The sequence below is a fragment of the Tachysurus fulvidraco genome, chromosome 14, assembly GCF_022655615.1.
Source record: "Tachysurus fulvidraco isolate hzauxx_2018 chromosome 14, HZAU_PFXX_2.0, whole genome shotgun sequence".
Taxonomy (NCBI): Eukaryota; Metazoa; Chordata; class Actinopteri; order Siluriformes; family Bagridae; genus Tachysurus; species Tachysurus fulvidraco.
The window spans coordinates 1,020,351-1,037,850 of record NC_062531.1 but is presented as its reverse complement, the minus strand read 5'-3'; the positions used below and the strand labels follow the sequence as shown (position 1 = coordinate 1,037,850).

Below are 17,500 nucleotides of genomic sequence, written 5' to 3'. Positions count from 1 at the left end.
TACACACCAGTACAGACCAGTACAGACCAGTACACCTTTACACACCAGTACAGACCAGTACAGACCAGTACACCTTTACACACCAGTACAGACCAGTACACACCAGTACACACCTTTACACACCAGTACACACCTTTACACACCAGTACACACCTTTACACACCAGTACACACCAGTACACACTGGTACACACCAGTACACACCGGTACACACCAGTACACCTTTACACACCAGTACACACCAGTACACCTTTACACACCAGTACAGACCAGTACAGACCAGTACACACCTTTACACACCAGTACACACCTTTACACACCAGTACACACCAGTACACACCTTTACACACCAGTACACACCTTTACACACCAGTACACACCAGTACACACCAGTACACACCTTTACACACCAGTACACACCAGTACACACCAGTACACACCTTTACACACCAGTACACACCAGTACACACCTTTACACACCAGTACAGACCAGTACACACCAGTACACCTTTACACACCTTTACACACCTTTACACACCAGTACAGACCAGTACACCTTTACACACCAGTACACACCTTTACACACCAGTACACACCAGTACAGACCAGTACACACCAGTACACACTGGTACACACCAGTACACACCGGTACACACCAGTACAGATCAGTACACACCTTTACACACCAGTACACACCACTACAGACCAGTACACACCGTTACACACACCTTTACACAAACTGTTACAGACTTTTACACACACCGTTACACACACCTTTACACACACACCTTTACACACACCTTTACACACACTGTTACACACACTTTTACACACACTGTTACACACACCTTTACACACACTGTTACACACACTGTCACACACACCTTTACACACACTTTTACACACACTGTTACACACACCTTTACACACACCTTTACACACACTGTTACACACACCTTTACACACACACTGTTACACACACTGTTACACACACCTTTACACACACCTTTACACACACTGTTACACACACATTTACACACACTTTTACACACACCTTTACACACACACCTTTACACACACCTTTACACACACTTTTACACACACCTTTACACACACCTTTACACACACCTTTACACACACACCTTTACACACACTGTTACACACACACCTTTACACACACACCTTTACACACACTGTTACACACACACCTTTACACACACACCTTTACACACACACCTTTACACACACCTTTACACACACTTTTACACACACCTTTACACACACTGTTACACACACACCTTTACACACACTGTTACACACACACCTTTACACACACTGTTACACACACACCTTTACACACACTGTTACACACACACCTTTACACACACTGTTACACACACACCTTTACACACACCTTTACACACACACACACCTTTACACACACCTTTACACACACACCTTTACACACACTGTTACACACACACCTTTACACACACACACCTTTACACACACTGTTACACACACCTTTACACACACTGTTACACACACCTTTACACACACACCTTTACACACACACCTTTACACACACTGTTACACACACACCTTTACACACACACCGTTACACACACCTTTACACACACTTTTACACACACCTTTACACACACACCTTTACACACACTGTTACACACACACCTTTACACACACTGTTACACACACTGTTACACACACACCTTTACACACACCTTTACACACTCTGTTACACACACACCTTTACACACTCTGTTACACACACTGTTACACACACTGTTACACACACTGTTACACACACACCTTTACACACACTGTTACACACACTGTTACACACACACCTTTACACACACTGTTACACACACTGTTACACACACTGTTACACACACTGTTACACACACTGTTACACACACACTGTTACACACACTGTTACACACCATGTAAATGTAACATGCTTTGAGACCCCATTATAAACGTTTACCAGTACAGTCTGTAGTAATGATTATAACCCCTTATAGACCTACACAAGGTCTATAAGTGTGTGTGTGTGTGTGTGTGTGTGTGTGTGTGTGTGTGTGTGTAAAGGTGTGTGTAAACCTACTACACCTATACGACCTGTTCAGCCTGAATAATTATGGATTTTGTTTATTACTGATTAATGACATAAAGTCTATGACACTTCAGGACTGGTGGAACTCGACGTCCTTTGCTAATTACTACCGCACCTGGAACGTGGTGGTGCACGACTGGCTTTACAGCTACGTGTATCGGGACCTCCTGTGGGTAAGAAACACAACAGAAATACATCAGAATGTTTATTATACGTTTATTAACCTGGTAATGAACATTTATAGCCATTTATAACTGTCCGTCTCTCCACAGATGACTCGGAAACGTTTCCGAGCGACCGCCATGTTTGTCGTTTTCACCGTCTCGGCCGTGGTTCACGAGTACGTGCTGGCCGTGTGCTTCGGGTTCTTCTACCCCGTCCTCTTCTGTCTCTTCATGTGCTTCGGAAGTGAGGATTTATTTTAGATTTTATAAACTGAATGAGAGAGAGAGAGAGAGATTGAGAGAGAGAGAGAGAGAGAGAGAGAGAGAGAGAGAGAGAGAGAGAAAATTAGATATTGAGAGAGAGAGAGAGAGAGAGAGAAAGAGAGAGACGGAGAGAGAGATTGAGAGAATGAGAGAATGAGAGAGAGACAGAGAGATTGAGAGAGAGAGAAAATGAGAGATTGAGAGAGAGAGAGAGAGATTCAGGGAATGAGAGAGAGAGAGAGAGAGAGAGAGAGAGAGAGAGAGAGAGATTGAGAGAGAGAGACATGTTGTTTATTATTATGTCTCTGTGCTGTTTGTGTCCCTCAGTGCTGTTTAACTTCGTCCTACATGACAGGAGAACTGGACCTGTGTGGAACATCATCGTGTGGACGGCTCTGTTTCTGGGTCTCGCCGTTCTGCTGTGCCTTTACTCTCAGGAGTGGTATGCACACAAATACTGCCCCCTAGTGGAGGTAAATAACACTACATACTGCACTGCCCCTCAGAAGGAAAGATTCTTCTTCTTCTTCTTCTTCTTCTTCTTCTTCTTCTTCTTCTTTGTTTTCTTCGTCATCTCCTCCTCCTCCTCCTCCTCCTCCTCCTCAGGCCCAAATATATAGCACTTCTGAGTGCTGGGTTGTGATTGGTCCTCAGGGGTTGATTAATGTTTTACAACAGCAGCTCTGACATCAGAGTTTTTAATATTTATGTGAGTACGGTTTCTATAGCAACAGCTCACTCACAGAGACGGATGAGAAAGATGTGCAACCATCGCCATGGTGACGTTTTCTTTACTCTTGGCTCTGATGCTGAATGTGTGTTGTTTTTATTTTTTTCAGCCTTCTTTTCTTGACCTGCTGAAGCCGAGGTCGTGGAGCTGCTACGTCCGCACCAGCCGCGCCGCAGGAGACGCCTGAGCTTCTGACACTCTGTCAGTTTTTTGCACTGTAGTCACAAGCGCTTTGAGTGACAATCAGAATTTTAACAGTTTTAACAGAAAGGATTAAATATTTTAATACATATCTATATATAAAGACACGTCGCACCGATACGAGGTCCGTTACTGCGCTGCTTTTGTTCTGATATTTGAGGTGAAAGCTGACGCTTTTCAGAGACCGTTACACCATGAAGACTCTTCTAAAAGGTTCCTGACGAGTTCTTGGAGGCTTCAGCTTTTCATCTCGAGTGTATTTCTGAGACTCTGTAGGAGTTTTGGATCCTCGTGACCTTGATGAGGTTCAGGACTTCAGGACCAGGCCTCTGCTCAGGGATCTTAACGTGACCCTTTCATTGTAAATACTTTTATTGTTTTTAATTCTCCAGGATGTGATGATTATGGAGCTCTTATGAGGAATCATTCTAACTCTGTTGTGATTATGAGTTTTACTGATCAGCTCTGGACCAGAGACAGACTGTGGTGCTCGTGCTGGAGCTCCTGAGTTTATACTGTAAAAAGTCTGAAAGTTTCTCTAAGTCATCATGTAGAGAAGAAATAAAAGGTCATCTGTTATGTCAGGACATCATTCCTCTGTCTCTGTCTTGGTGATACACATATATCACTGGTGTTTATTACACACACACACACACACACACACACTGTTTCAGCAGTTCCTGTGGATCAAGGCTCGTATCCCTAAAGAATTTTTGTGCAAAAAGCGGCTCCTAGCGGCCAAATTCTAAGAAAATTCTCAGAGTCATGACGTTTTCTTAGAATTTCCCCTAAAAGTGACACGAAAATCCCAGTTAATATAAAAGCTATTCCTCAAGATTCCTAGCGCTTAAAAGGGCTCCTAAGGCGAGATCTGCTAAGAGCAGGGAAGAGGACTTTTAGTGGCTTAGGAGTTCCCCTAAGCAGCTGCACAAAATGGCCAACAGAGGAGGCAGAAGAGATGTCCTGCAAACACTGGATGACAGGGAATTATTGAGACGCTACAGATCGGATCGTGCAGGAATCATGTTTGTGGTGGATCTCCTTAGAGATGCAATTACTTCACCAACTCGACGCCACAACGCTATTACACCGGAGAAGAAAGTAATCACAGACATCGATAAAAGCTGAGCCGTGTTACCCTCGTTAAGACCACACTGAGTTATAACGCTGTAATTTCTACTTCATTAAGGACAGCCCCCTGAGACAGGCCATCTTGTTTTCAGCGGGGTCCATATGGGAGTGAAAGTACAAAATATGCCAGCTAGGATATTAATATGAACAAATAAGACACGAATCATTATTTGAACAGGGTGTAATGAGCTTAAGTTTTCACATATTTTAGATTCTAATGTTAGGCTATAACCCCTACAGCTTACTATTCATTTTCCAGATATTTACTTGGATGTGAAATATTATTTACAATTACAGTCTGCATAAGATTAGAGTGTATAATTATGTTTATTGATTTGAAAGTAAATCCTTTGCTCATTAAACTTGTAGGATCGACCAATCACGGCTTTTGAAATGATGAGTCATACCTAGCAACGGGGTCAAACACACCTCCTCACTAAGATAGGATTTTCCATCCATTCCTTGCTCAGAGTTCACTGAAAATGTTCTGGAATCACTTCTAAGCTAAAACTCCTGGCAAGGAATTTTTAGGTTAAGTTAGGAGCTCTCAGAGGATTCTCAGAATCTTTAGGGATACGGGCCCTGATCTTCACCCAGCAGGTAAAACCTGAGCTTCATGTTCAATAAATGTGTGTGTGTGTGTGTGTGTGTGTGTGTGTGTGTGTGTGTGTGTGTGTGTGTGTGTGTTTATATATAATGTATGTGTGTGTGGGGGGGGGTGTGTATATATATATATATATATATATATATATATATATATATATATATATATATATATATATATAGTGTGTGTGTGTTTGTGTGAAATGCAGTATGAGAACTAAAAATGTTAATATGCCTTCAGTGTAATATCTGCTTATAAATCACTGACAGTGTTCTAGGAAACTTTTTTTACCTTTACTCACAGCCACATGTGACATCTGTGAGGGGGTAAAGAGGGGGTAAAGAGTGAGGACTCGCATTCAGAGGGATTTATTTGGCCCTCAGGATAGAATTGTGTGTAAAGTCCAAAGACATTTAGGCAGGAAAAAGGTCAAAAAATGATCAGCCAGTAAACATGAGCAAAGAATGAACTAATGCAGTGATGTTGAGTTCTGAGTCGAGATAATGAGAAGTCATGCTAGTTATAGTAAGGCTTCACAATACAGTTATAACCTGCTTATAAGTAAAATAAACAAGTAGAATTTTAACTTAGATTCAGACAGAAACTGTGTCCAAGTGACCAACAGGAACAGGGGAAAGTTCAGTCCTCCTGCTGTAGTCATTATTATACAGGCTGCTGATTAAAACCCTGTAACCTTTGACCCAGTTGGAACTCAGCTGTTCGGTAAACTAGGAGAAGTTCATTCCACCAGCTAGACCCCAGAACAGAGGAGAGCTTTGCTGTAGGTCTCAGAGCTGAGGAATCATCTGAGGAATCATCTGAGTGGTGCTACAGGATCAGGATAGTGCAGAGAGATGTGTGATAAGAGCTTCGAGGTTGGTGGATGCAACCAACGGTGCTTTAAATGTTAGCCCGAGGTTGTGTGCAGTGACAGATGGTTAGATCTGAAAGTGCTTGGAGATCACAAGAGCTTGACATGAAGATGCATCTCCAGGGATGTGCAGCAGCTCCGTTAACTTTCAGCTGCCCGACATGATCAACTGTTCGTCTATCTCTCACTTGTCTATAATAAACTGTCTGTCTATCTCTCACAGAACAACCTCCAAGATCCCAACAGTCTGGCTTTAAAGCAGCTCACTCTACAGAGACAGCCCTTTTGGATGTCTCTGAGAAGCTACATACTGCTAGATCAGCCAAACTGTCATCCGTCCTCATCCTCCTTGACCTTTCAGCAGCGTTTGATACGGTCAACCATAAGACTCTCTTATCCACCCTCAAGAGTCTTGGGATTTGCGGATCAGCTTGGGAATGGTTTGCTTCCTACCTGGAAGGATTCTCATATCAGGTAACATAGAGGGGAGTGACATCTGCTCCACACAGACTCTCCACTGGTGTCCCACAGGGCTCAGTACTTGGTCCTCTTCTTTTCTCCCTGTATACTCTCTCTCTTGGTGAAGTTATTTCATCACATGGGTTCTCTTACCACTGCTATGCTGATGATACACAACTTATCTTCTCGTTCCCCAGGTCATGATCTTGCTGTATCCCTGCACAACGATCTGATCTCCCCTTCAGCCACAGCTCACAACCTTGGGGTAACCAAGGACAATCAACTGTCCTTGTCCACTCATGTCCCTAATGTGACTCGCTCATGTCAGTTTCTTCTCTACAACATTAGAAGGATTCGGCCATTTTCCCCACACAGACTGCCCAGGTACTTGTTCAGTCTCTTGTCATTTCTAGACTGGATTACTGCGACACACTGCTGGCAGGTCTACATATGAACACAATCCGTACACTGCAAATGATCCAAAATGCAGCTGCATGGTTTGTTTTCAACCTGCCAAAGTTCTCGCACCCCCCCCCCCCCCCCACTGCTGCGACCCCTCCACTGGCTTCCGGTAGCTGCACGCATCCGATTCAAAACCCTGATGCTGGCCTACAAAGCCAAAAATGGACCAGCTCCCTCTTACCTCAAAGCCCTCATCATTCCTCGCACTGCACCCCGTAACCTCAGATCTACCAGCACTGCTCGACTGGTTCCACCATCTCTCAGGGTAAGAGGCAAGTATACTACAAGACTCTTCTCTGTTCTGGCACCAAGTTGGTGGAATGAACTTCCCCTAGAGTTCCGGACAGCTGAGGCACTGGATATTTTCAAGCGGCGGTTGAAGACCTACTTATTCAGGAAACACTTCAACTAGCACTTCTTTCCTTATCTTTTGCATTTAAAAAAAAAACTTTTGACACTTTTTCATCGTAACTTTGAACAAATGTTTTAAACTCATGGTATCTTAAGTATGTAACCTAGTGAGCAGCATTAATGTATTCAGTGTTAGAGATTTAAGCACTTATGTACGTCGCTCTGGATAAGGGGTCTGTCACATGCTGTAAATGTAAATGTAAATGAGATGTATGACAGACCTGTGCAGAAACATGAGCGTCTGAGTGAGCAGAGGATAGGTTAAGTGTCATCAGGGCAGCAGTGACAGGAACCCCATGTGGGGTCATGACCTCAAGAACAGATCATTTATAGTGAGAAAAGGACCGAGTACTAAGCCTTGTGGAACACCAGCGGAGAGGCGTTCATTTATTAAGTTTACTCTACTAACTAGTTTATTGTCAAATTGCTATTCTTTTGTATTTCTGTCTGTTGTACTTTTATTTCCAGTAAACATTTGTTTCAGTTAATTCTTTACATTCTTTACATCTTTAATAATCATTATTATCAACGTTATTGTGTCTTATTTTCAGACGATGTTCCACCGCACTGCACCGCTCATTGCTGCCCTCCTGTGGACGCAAACGTCTCTCACCAGTGCAGGAAACATCCTGGTGTATCCGGTAGAAGGAAGTCGCTGGGTCAACATGAACATCATCCTGAAGGAACTACATAGACGAGGTCACGAACTGACAGTTGTACGTTCTTCTATGAGTTTACAGGTTCCTGAAAATGCTCCTCACTACAGATCACTGACCGTCCGGGTCTCTGAAGCGATAAACCTGGATAAACCTGACCAAACGGCGTTGCTCTTGAAGAACACTATCGAAAGCAGAAGAAGTAAATGGTCCGTTCTTGCCCTGATAGCTGCGTATCAAACGTTTTTTAACCTTATGGAGCAAGGTAACCGAGTGAGTGCAGAAATGTTAAGGACCATATTGGAGGATAAAACCTTAATAAAAAATCTCCAAAACGCCAAGTTTGATTTGATGTTGACGGATCCGTTTTATGGAAGCGGAGTTGTCCTGGGGTCGTACTTGGGTCTACCGATAGTGCTGAATGTCCGCTGGATAATGTCCAGAGAAGCACACTTTGCAATCGCACCTTCTCCTCTTTCATACATTCCAACATTTGGATCTGAACTGAGTGACAGAATGACCTTCAGAGACAGACTGAAGAATTTGTGGCATCATTCTCTCATCCAGTATTTGGATCACATGATCACTAGACCGGCTTTTCAGGCTCTCGTATCTGAGTTTATCGATCCAAAGGCTGATATTTTCTCCCTCACACAAGGTGCAGATCTGTGGCTCATGCGAGTAGATTTTGCCTTCGAGTTTCCTCGGCCCACGATGCCGAACGTGGCGTACGTCGGGGGATTTCAGTGCAAGCCTTCCAGTCCTTTACCTGATGAGTTGGAGCTGTTCATGCAGACTTCAGGGGAACATGGTGTCATCGTCATGTGTTTTGGAACTCGGTTTGAAGGTTTGGACTTCAATCTATCTGAAATCTTTGCCTCTGCCAACGCTCGTCTACCGCAGAAGGTCGTGTGGCGTCATGGAGGACCAAAACCTTCCACAGTGGGCAACAACACACTAATATTAGACTGGATTCCACAAAATGATCTTCTTGGACATCCCAAAACGAAGGTTTTCATAACTCACGGAGGAACAAATGGTATCTACGAGGCCATCTATCATGGAGTCCCGATCTTGGCCATACCACTGATCCTGGACCAGTTTGACAACGTGGTACGTCTGAAAGCTAAAGGCATAGCAGAAGTTCTGGAGGTCACCGAACTGGATGTTGATGCACTGACTCGATCTCTTCAGAACATCGTGGATGAAAAGCAGCCCTACATGGAGAACATGCGTAAGATTTCCTCTCTACATCATGACACGCCACTAAAACCGATGGACAGCATCATCTTCTGGTTGGAATTTGTCATGAGGCATAAAGTTGCAGCTCATTTGCACACCGAGTCATATAAGATGTCCTGGTTTGCATATTATAATGTGGACATTTTTGCATTTCAGTGTTTATGATCTTATTCCTGCTTTTTGGGCTGATCTGTAAGACTCTGGTTAAGGTGCTGGAGAGAAGGAGCAAAGTCAAGCAGCAGTAAGAGCTGAGAGATTTCTGACCTCTGTCAGAACTCCTCAGATGTTTGCTGATGTTCACAAAGCCCTCAGATATAATTATACATATTAATATTATTGTCATGTAATCAGTAAATAGGTAAAAATCTGATGGAACTAAATTCACTTCTGTATTTAACATCTGTCTGTTAATGTAATCAGCTCTGGATGCTGCAGATGAAGAATCATAGGAAAGATAAAAGCATCCGTAGTGTGTGTGTGTGTGTGTGTGTGTGTGTGTGTGTGTGTGTGTGTGTGTGTGTGTGTGTGTGTGTGTGTGAATCAGAGTGTGTGTGTGTGCCCTGTGATGGGTTGGCACTCCGTCCAGGGTGTATCCTGCCTCGATGCCCGATGACGCCTGAGATAGGCACAGGCTCCCCGTGACCCGAGAAGTTCGGATAAGCGGTAGAAGATGAATGAATGAATGAATGAATAATTACACATATATATTACAGACATGATCACTGAGAAACATGTCATAATGTGAAACCTGTGAGATTTTTCACGTTACTTTCTGAACATCACTGCTTGTAGATTATTGTATGAATAAACCCCTGTGTGATTAAAGGTTGGTGTGAATGTTTAATGTGTGTAACGTGTTAAAGTGTTGAAGTCTTTTACTTATAAGAGTTTGTGAGAGATCGCTGTAGTGACGGAAACAGCTCGTCATCACTCCCAGGCCTTGTGTAAACCAACACCTCATGACATCTTAGAGGAAAGTTTTGGTTGTCACTCACACGTACTTTAGCAGACGCTCGTGTCTGAGAGTCTTGCGTTTAACTCACACTCCTGATCAGTGGCAGTGGTGCTCCTGGGATCTGAACTCGGTGGTCCTACAGTTGAACCCCTGAGCTACCACTAACACTGCTCGTGTGTTTTCAGCCCTTTGTTTAATGTTTAATGAGGTCCTCATTTATTAGAGGAGAGATTCAGGTTGGTGGAGAGCTCCTGCCTCAAGTGGAAGGGTTTAAGTATCTTGGGGTCTTGTTCACGAGTGAGGGAAGGACGGAGCGGGAGATCGACAGGCGGATCGGTGTATCTTCTGCAGTGATGTGGTCGATATACCGGTCTGTTGTGGTGAAGAAAGAGCTGAACTGCAAGGCAAAGCTCTCTATTTACCAGTCGGTCTACGTTCCTACCCTCACCTATGGTCATGAGCTTTGGGTCACGACCGAAAGGACAAGATCCCGGATACAGGCGGCCGAAATGAGTTAATGTGTTAGTATTATTCCTTCTCATTGGACGCTGTTTCCAGCCTATCATCCTATCATTGTGCGGCTTTTTCCCCATGTGACTGGTGTACTGTATTATTTACTGGCTATCAGACATAGACTAAGGATAGCGGAGCTAACAATGAGCAGCGCCTACAAAAGGAATAGCTAATGTTCATTCAGAGGGAGTCACCGATGTTAAAGTAACTAACAACGAGGACATTCCTGAACACACATGGCCATATATGAGGGAGATGTTTGTAATAATCGGCGTCACAAAGGATTCCTGGCGAATGCGTTGTGAATTGTGTCAACCCAAAAAACACCAAGTGCTTAATTTAATTAACATTAATTTTGTCTTTTGTAAAACATCACAATAATTTTGAGTTGTTTTGAAGCACAGAGCTGGAATCTCCCTACAGTTTGGGATATGGCCTTGGTGATACACTTGGTATACATTATATTTCCAAAAGTATTGGGTCACCTGACCTCTCCTGCTATATGTGGTTGTTTTCTGATCTCATCCCTACTGAACACCTCTGGGATGAATGTGAACGCTGACTCCACCCTACATCACCTACATCAGTGCCTGACTTTCGTAACACTCTTGTGGCTGATGAACACAAATATCCATCAGCACACTCCAAAATTATATATATATATAAAACATGACGTCCAGTTCCCAGCATGACACTAAACAGGTAGTAGTAACGGTGACTTTTTACTTAAGTACATGTCAGAGCCCAAACTTCACTACATTATACTACACTACATTATACTACACTACATTATACTACACTACATTATACTACACTACACTATACTACACTACACTACACTACACTATACTTCACTACATTATACTACACTACACTATACTATACTACACTATACTACACTACACTATACTATACTACACTATACTTCACTACATTATACTACACTATACTTCACTACATTATACTACACTATACTTCACTACATTATATTACACTATACTACACTATACTATACTATACTATACTATACTATACTATACTACATTATACTACACTATACTATACTATACTACACTACACTACACTATACTACACTATACTAAACTATACTATACTACACTATACTATACTATACTACACTATACTACACTATACTTCACTACATTATACTACACTATACTTCACTACATTATATTACACTATACTACACTATACCATACTATACTATACTATACTACACTATACTAGACTATACTTCACCACATTATACTACACTATACTATACTATACTACACTACACTATACTACACTACACTACACTATACTATACTATACTACACTACACTATACTACACTATACTACACTACACTACACTACACTATACTATACTATACTATACTACATTATACTACACTACACTACACTATACCCTACTATACTACACTATACTACACTATACTTCACTACATTATACTACACTATACTATACTACACTACACTATACTACACTATACTACACTATACTATACTATACTACACTACACTATACTACACTATACTATACTACACTACACTATACTATACTACACTACACTATACTACACTATACTACACTACACTACACTATACTACACTACACTATACTATACTATATAACACTACACTACACTATACTACACTATACTATACTATACTACACTATGCTATACTATACTACACTACACCATACTACACTATACTACACTATACTATACTATACTACACTATGCTATACTATACTACACTACACCATACTACACTATACTACACTATACTATACTATAATATACTACACAACTCTACACTATACTATTCTACACTATACTATACTACACTACACTACACTATACTACACTATACTACACTATACTATATTACACTATACTACACAATACTACACTACACTATACTACACTATACTATATTACACTATACTATATTACACTATACTACACAATACTACACTACACTATACTACACTATACTATATTACACTATACTACACAATACTACACTACACTACACTATAGCACACTATACTACACTACACTATACTACACTATACTATACTACACTACACTACACTATACTATAGTATACTACACTATAGGACACTACACTACACTATACTACACTACACTATACTACACTACACTATACTACACTACACTATACTACACTACACTATACTACACTACACTATACTACACTATACTACACTACACTATACTACACTACACTATACTACACTATACTACACTACACTATACTACACTACACTATAGCACACTATACTACACTACACTACACTATACTACACTACACTATACTATACTATACTACACTGCACTATACTATACTATACTATACTACACTACACTACACTATACTACACTACACTATAGCACACTATACTACACTACACTATACTATACTACACTACACTACACTATACTATACTATACTACACTACACTACACTACACTATACTATACTACACTACACTATAGCACACTATACTACACTATACTATACTACACTACACTACACTATACTACACTACACTACACTATACTATACTATACTACACTATACTACACTATACTACACTACACTATACTACACTATACTATACTATACTACACTACACTATACTACACTATACTATACTATACTATACTATACTACACTATACTATACTATACTATACTACACTACACTATACTACACTATACTATACTATACTATACTATACTACACTATACTACACTATAATATACTATACTACATTATACTACACTACATTATACTTCACTACACTATACTACACTACACTACACTATACTACACTACACTATACTACACTATACTATACTATACTACACTATACTACACTATACTATACTATACTATACTACACTATACTACACTATAATATACTATACTACATTATACTACACTACATTATACTTCACTACACTATACTACACTACACTACACTATACTACACTATACTACACTACATTACACTATACTACACTACATTACACTACACTATACTCCACTACATTATACTATACTATACTACACTATACAATACACTATATACTATACAACATTATACTATACTACACTATACTATATTATATACTATACTACATTATACTATATTACATTAGGCTACACTATACTATACTATACTATACTATACAACATGATACTATACTACACTACACTATACTATACACTATACATTATACTATACTATACTATACTATACTATACTACACTACACTATACTATACAAAATGATACTATACTATACTATACAAAATGATACTATACTATACTATACTACACTATAATACACTACACTATACTATACACTATACATTATACTATACTACACTATAATACACTACACTATACTATACACTATACATTATACTATACTACACTATAATACACTACACTATACTGTACAACATTTTACTATATCATACTGTACTATACTGCAATATACAAAGTCTTGAGGAATTGACTCACTGAATCTAAGCTAATATCTAGTAATATTTTATTAATGATGTTAAGTAATAACATTTGCTTTTTAAGCTTTTTGGATAAACATAGAAATATAATATAATACATAATATAAACTTACTCTAGATTTTGAATCAGGTTTTTAAAAAGAAAGTCAGATGTGTTTAATACAGGAGTGTTTCTCATCACCATGGTGACCGTGTGTGAGATACACAATAATGAATCCTGCCCCTCTATTAGGGCTTGTTGTAGTTCCCATGTCTGACCACTAGGTGCACCAGGAATCCAGAATGTAAACCTCACAGTCAGTGATTTTATTTTATTTATTTAAACCTCAGGACACACTGAGGACGAGTCCTCGTTTACAAATATACAGCAAACAGAAGACAAAAATCAAAACTCAGCCCAGATAAAGACGATTAAATGTTTAAACCACAGCCCAATAACCCAACACCCCACACGATCAGTAGATATTGATGATGATCTACTTTCTAATTGGGTCATAGAAAGGTCACATCCTCGTTATAATCAACACTTTGCAGTTGCTGCGATCATCTCATGAATGCCACAGACGTACACATCTAAAGAATGAGAGAGAGTCGAACATAACTAGTTAGTACCTGGTAATTAATAACTAGTACCTCATGAATTAGAATTCTAGTCATTATAAGAAGAAGAATAAAAGCAATAATTATTATTTTTTGTGTTGATTTTTTTATTCAAATTGGGGGAAAACATGCAAAGTGAATATTTAATTTATTTAAATTTCAGTAAAACTCAAACACGAAAGTGCCAAATAAATAAATAAATAAATAAATAAATAAATAAATAAATAAATAAATAAATAAATAAATAAATAAAAAAATCAGTTCTTATTTCACTGTGAGATCCTTCAGAAGTGACTTTTACCTTTCGCCACGGTTGGGAGGGTTCTGTTGGCACCTTCACACACACACACACACACACACACACACACACACACACACACACACACACACACACACACACACACACACACACACACAAACAAAACAACAGACACAAAACACACAGTGATGAGGGCAAATTCTGCTTAAAATAAGCAGCTGAAATAAAGCTTTCCATATTAACTGCCCATGATGTCATTTACCAGGAAGATCCCAGGACTCATGCGTGCATTCGTTCCAGGTGTCGAGCCACATGGTGCTACAGTCACCAAATTCTGGAGAAAACAAATCCTGTATGAAACATGTGGTGTGTTTCGTGTTTTAAATACAATCTACATCCAGGTTTAAGTGTGTTTACCTTCCCTGCTGTTAGCAAGTCTCAGTAACTGAGCTAGTGACGGTTTACCTGTTGGGAGGAAACCAGAGAGAAAGAATTCTCAGACACAGACTAGAATACTCCAGTTAATAATATAGATTTATAACATTATAATATCAATATGTACTTTATGCTCCTGTTGTACGGAGGACAATCGGAGCCCCCTGAGATGTTTCACCCACACAGAGCTACTGATTCTACACTAAATGCTCATTCATTCATCTTCTACCGCTTATCCGAACTTCTCGGGTCACGGGGAGCCTGTGCCTATCTCAGGCGTCATCGGGCATCGAGGCAGGATACACCCTGGACGGAGTGCCAACCCATCACAGGGCACACACACACTCTCATTCACTCACACACAAACAAACACACACACACACACACACACACACAGACAAACACACACACACACACACACACACAGACACATACACACACACACACACACACAAACACACACACACACTCACACACACACACACACACACACACACACACACACACACACACACACACACACACACACACACACACACACACTCTCTCATTCACTCACACACTCACACACTCCGGACAATTTTCCAGAGATGCCAATCAACCTACCATGCATGTCTTTGGACCAGGGGAGGAAACCGGAGTACCCGGAGGAAACCCCCAAGGCACGGGGAGAACATGCAAACTCCACACACACAAGGCGGAGGTGGGAATCGAACCCCGACCCTGGAGGTGTGAAGCGAACGTGCTAACCGCTAAGCCACCGTGCCCCCCCCCCCCCACTAAATGCTCAATGCTATGAAATTCCCTCATTCCACAATCAAGAAACTTCAAAGCATTTCATCATCAGAGACAAATAATAAATCGTACCTAGAGGTAATTTACCATAAAACTGCATGGACTCTGGAATGCATTTCTCGCTCAAGGAAGGAAACTTCTTCAGAAAACAGTTAGAATTCTCTGAGAGCAAAGAGGAAAAAACGTCCCAGAAAAATAAATGTGAACAGAAATTACAGATCGATTGTAATTTTATAGGAATAAATCTCAAGCTCAGAAAAGTTGATTGTTTACCGAGACTGCCTGCAAAATGTTGTTCTGTGAGGACCAAAAGAAAAAAAATCAGATATTACAATAAAACTGATGAAGAGAAATTCGGTTAGAAATTTTACATTTTACTGCCATATCATCAAACAGTGTGAACAACCTAAATATTAACTAAATATTAAGTAAATAATATTAATTAAATACTATAAATATTATAATTATAAAAATGTATAAAAATTATAAAAATTAGCATAAAGACTTACGGAGACTCTGCAAAGTCATCAGATCGTAGCCATCGAAGCAGCCGATGAATCCTCTTAAAGTCTCTTTGATCCAGCATGAAATATAACCTTAATATTACAAAGGGTTAAAAAAAATAATCATTTTAACCTTTAAAAACAATTTTTTTTTTACTATAAATTGAATTCATATTTTTTAAAAATCGACCTGTATCACTGGACATGAAGGTTGGCGTGTCATGGTCTCCCAGAAAAGCATCGATAAAACAAACTAGAAGAGAACGAACACAAGAACACAACGTTTTATTGTACAGCAGCTGAACATCAACACGCTCAAATTATTGTTATCGTTTCTATAGTAACGGATCGTGTACAGAAGGTGCTTCATGTAAATTTGTTATACAGTAAATCGTGTAATTGTTGAGTCTGTGACATTTTGTTTGTGTGTGTGTGTGTGTGTGTGTGTGTGTGTGTGTGTGTGTGTGTGTGTGTGTGTGTGTGTGTGAGTGTGTGTGTATGTTGTGTTGTGGGTGTGTGAG

At 40.0% G+C, this 17,500-nt stretch overlaps 3 protein-coding genes across 8 annotated transcripts in view; 2 read left to right on the top strand and 1 right to left on the bottom strand.

Annotated features, from left to right (window-relative positions):
• soat1 (sterol O-acyltransferase 1) overlaps positions 1 to 4,074 on the top strand; it is a 12,930-nt gene extending 8,856 nt beyond the window's left edge. For both annotated transcript variants that reach the window (XM_047800200.1, XM_047800201.1), the window contains exons 13-16: positions 2,211 to 2,309; positions 2,409 to 2,544; positions 2,892 to 3,037; positions 3,404 to 4,074. In XM_047800200.1, coding sequence (XP_047656156.1) covers positions 2,211 to 2,309; positions 2,409 to 2,544; positions 2,892 to 3,037; positions 3,404 to 3,481 — 459 coding nt within the window. In that variant the 3' untranslated portion in view covers positions 3,482 to 4,074. The remainder of the gene's footprint in view (positions 1 to 2,210; positions 2,310 to 2,408; positions 2,545 to 2,891; positions 3,038 to 3,403) is intronic.
• A 121-nt stretch (positions 4,075 to 4,195) lies between these two features.
• On the top strand, positions 4,196 to 10,175 carry ugt5e1 (UDP glucuronosyltransferase 5 family, polypeptide E1). 3 transcript variants are annotated; one of them, XM_047800202.1, is made up of 2 exons: positions 4,196 to 5,226; positions 7,985 to 10,175. In XM_047800202.1, exon 2 carries the CDS (start codon positions 7,988 to 7,990, stop codon positions 9,494 to 9,496), a length of 1,509 nt encoding a protein of 502 aa, XP_047656158.1. In that variant the 5' UTR covers positions 4,196 to 5,226; positions 7,985 to 7,987; the 3' UTR covers positions 9,497 to 10,175. The 3 variants fall into 3 exon arrangements, with proteins under 3 accessions (XP_047656158.1, XP_047656160.1, XP_047656159.1); XM_047800204.1 differs by lacking the exon at positions 4,196 to 5,226 and adding an exon at positions 6,522 to 6,575; XM_047800203.1 differs by lacking the exon at positions 4,196 to 5,226 and adding an exon at positions 7,236 to 7,287.
• Positions 10,176 to 14,683: 4,508 nt separating this feature from the next.
• The window catches only part of LOC125138519, a 6,663-nt gene continuing 3,846 nt past the window's right edge, over positions 14,684 to 17,500 (bottom strand). For 2 of the 3 annotated variants that reach the window (XM_047799978.1, XM_047799977.1), the window contains exons 6-13: positions 17,170 to 17,232; positions 16,986 to 17,072; positions 16,750 to 16,773; positions 16,549 to 16,638; positions 15,664 to 15,711; positions 15,509 to 15,580; positions 15,289 to 15,321; positions 14,684 to 14,960 (exon numbers count right to left, since the gene is read on the bottom strand). In XM_047799978.1, the coding sequence (XP_047655934.1) occupies positions 14,908 to 14,960; positions 15,289 to 15,321; positions 15,509 to 15,580; positions 15,664 to 15,711; positions 16,549 to 16,638; positions 16,750 to 16,773; positions 16,986 to 17,072; positions 17,170 to 17,232 (470 nt within the window). In that variant the 3' untranslated portion in view covers positions 14,684 to 14,907. The remainder of the gene's footprint in view (positions 14,961 to 15,288; positions 15,322 to 15,508; positions 15,581 to 15,663; positions 15,712 to 16,548; positions 16,639 to 16,749; positions 16,774 to 16,985; positions 17,073 to 17,169; positions 17,233 to 17,500) is intronic. The other variant, XM_047799979.1, reaches the window with a different exon arrangement.

What these genes read in the sequence shown, in the direction of transcription:
- ugt5e1 (XM_047800202.1), top strand. Translation starts at nt 7,988, where the DNA reads ATGTTCCACCGCACTGCACCGCTCATTGCTGCCCTCCTGTGGACGCAA.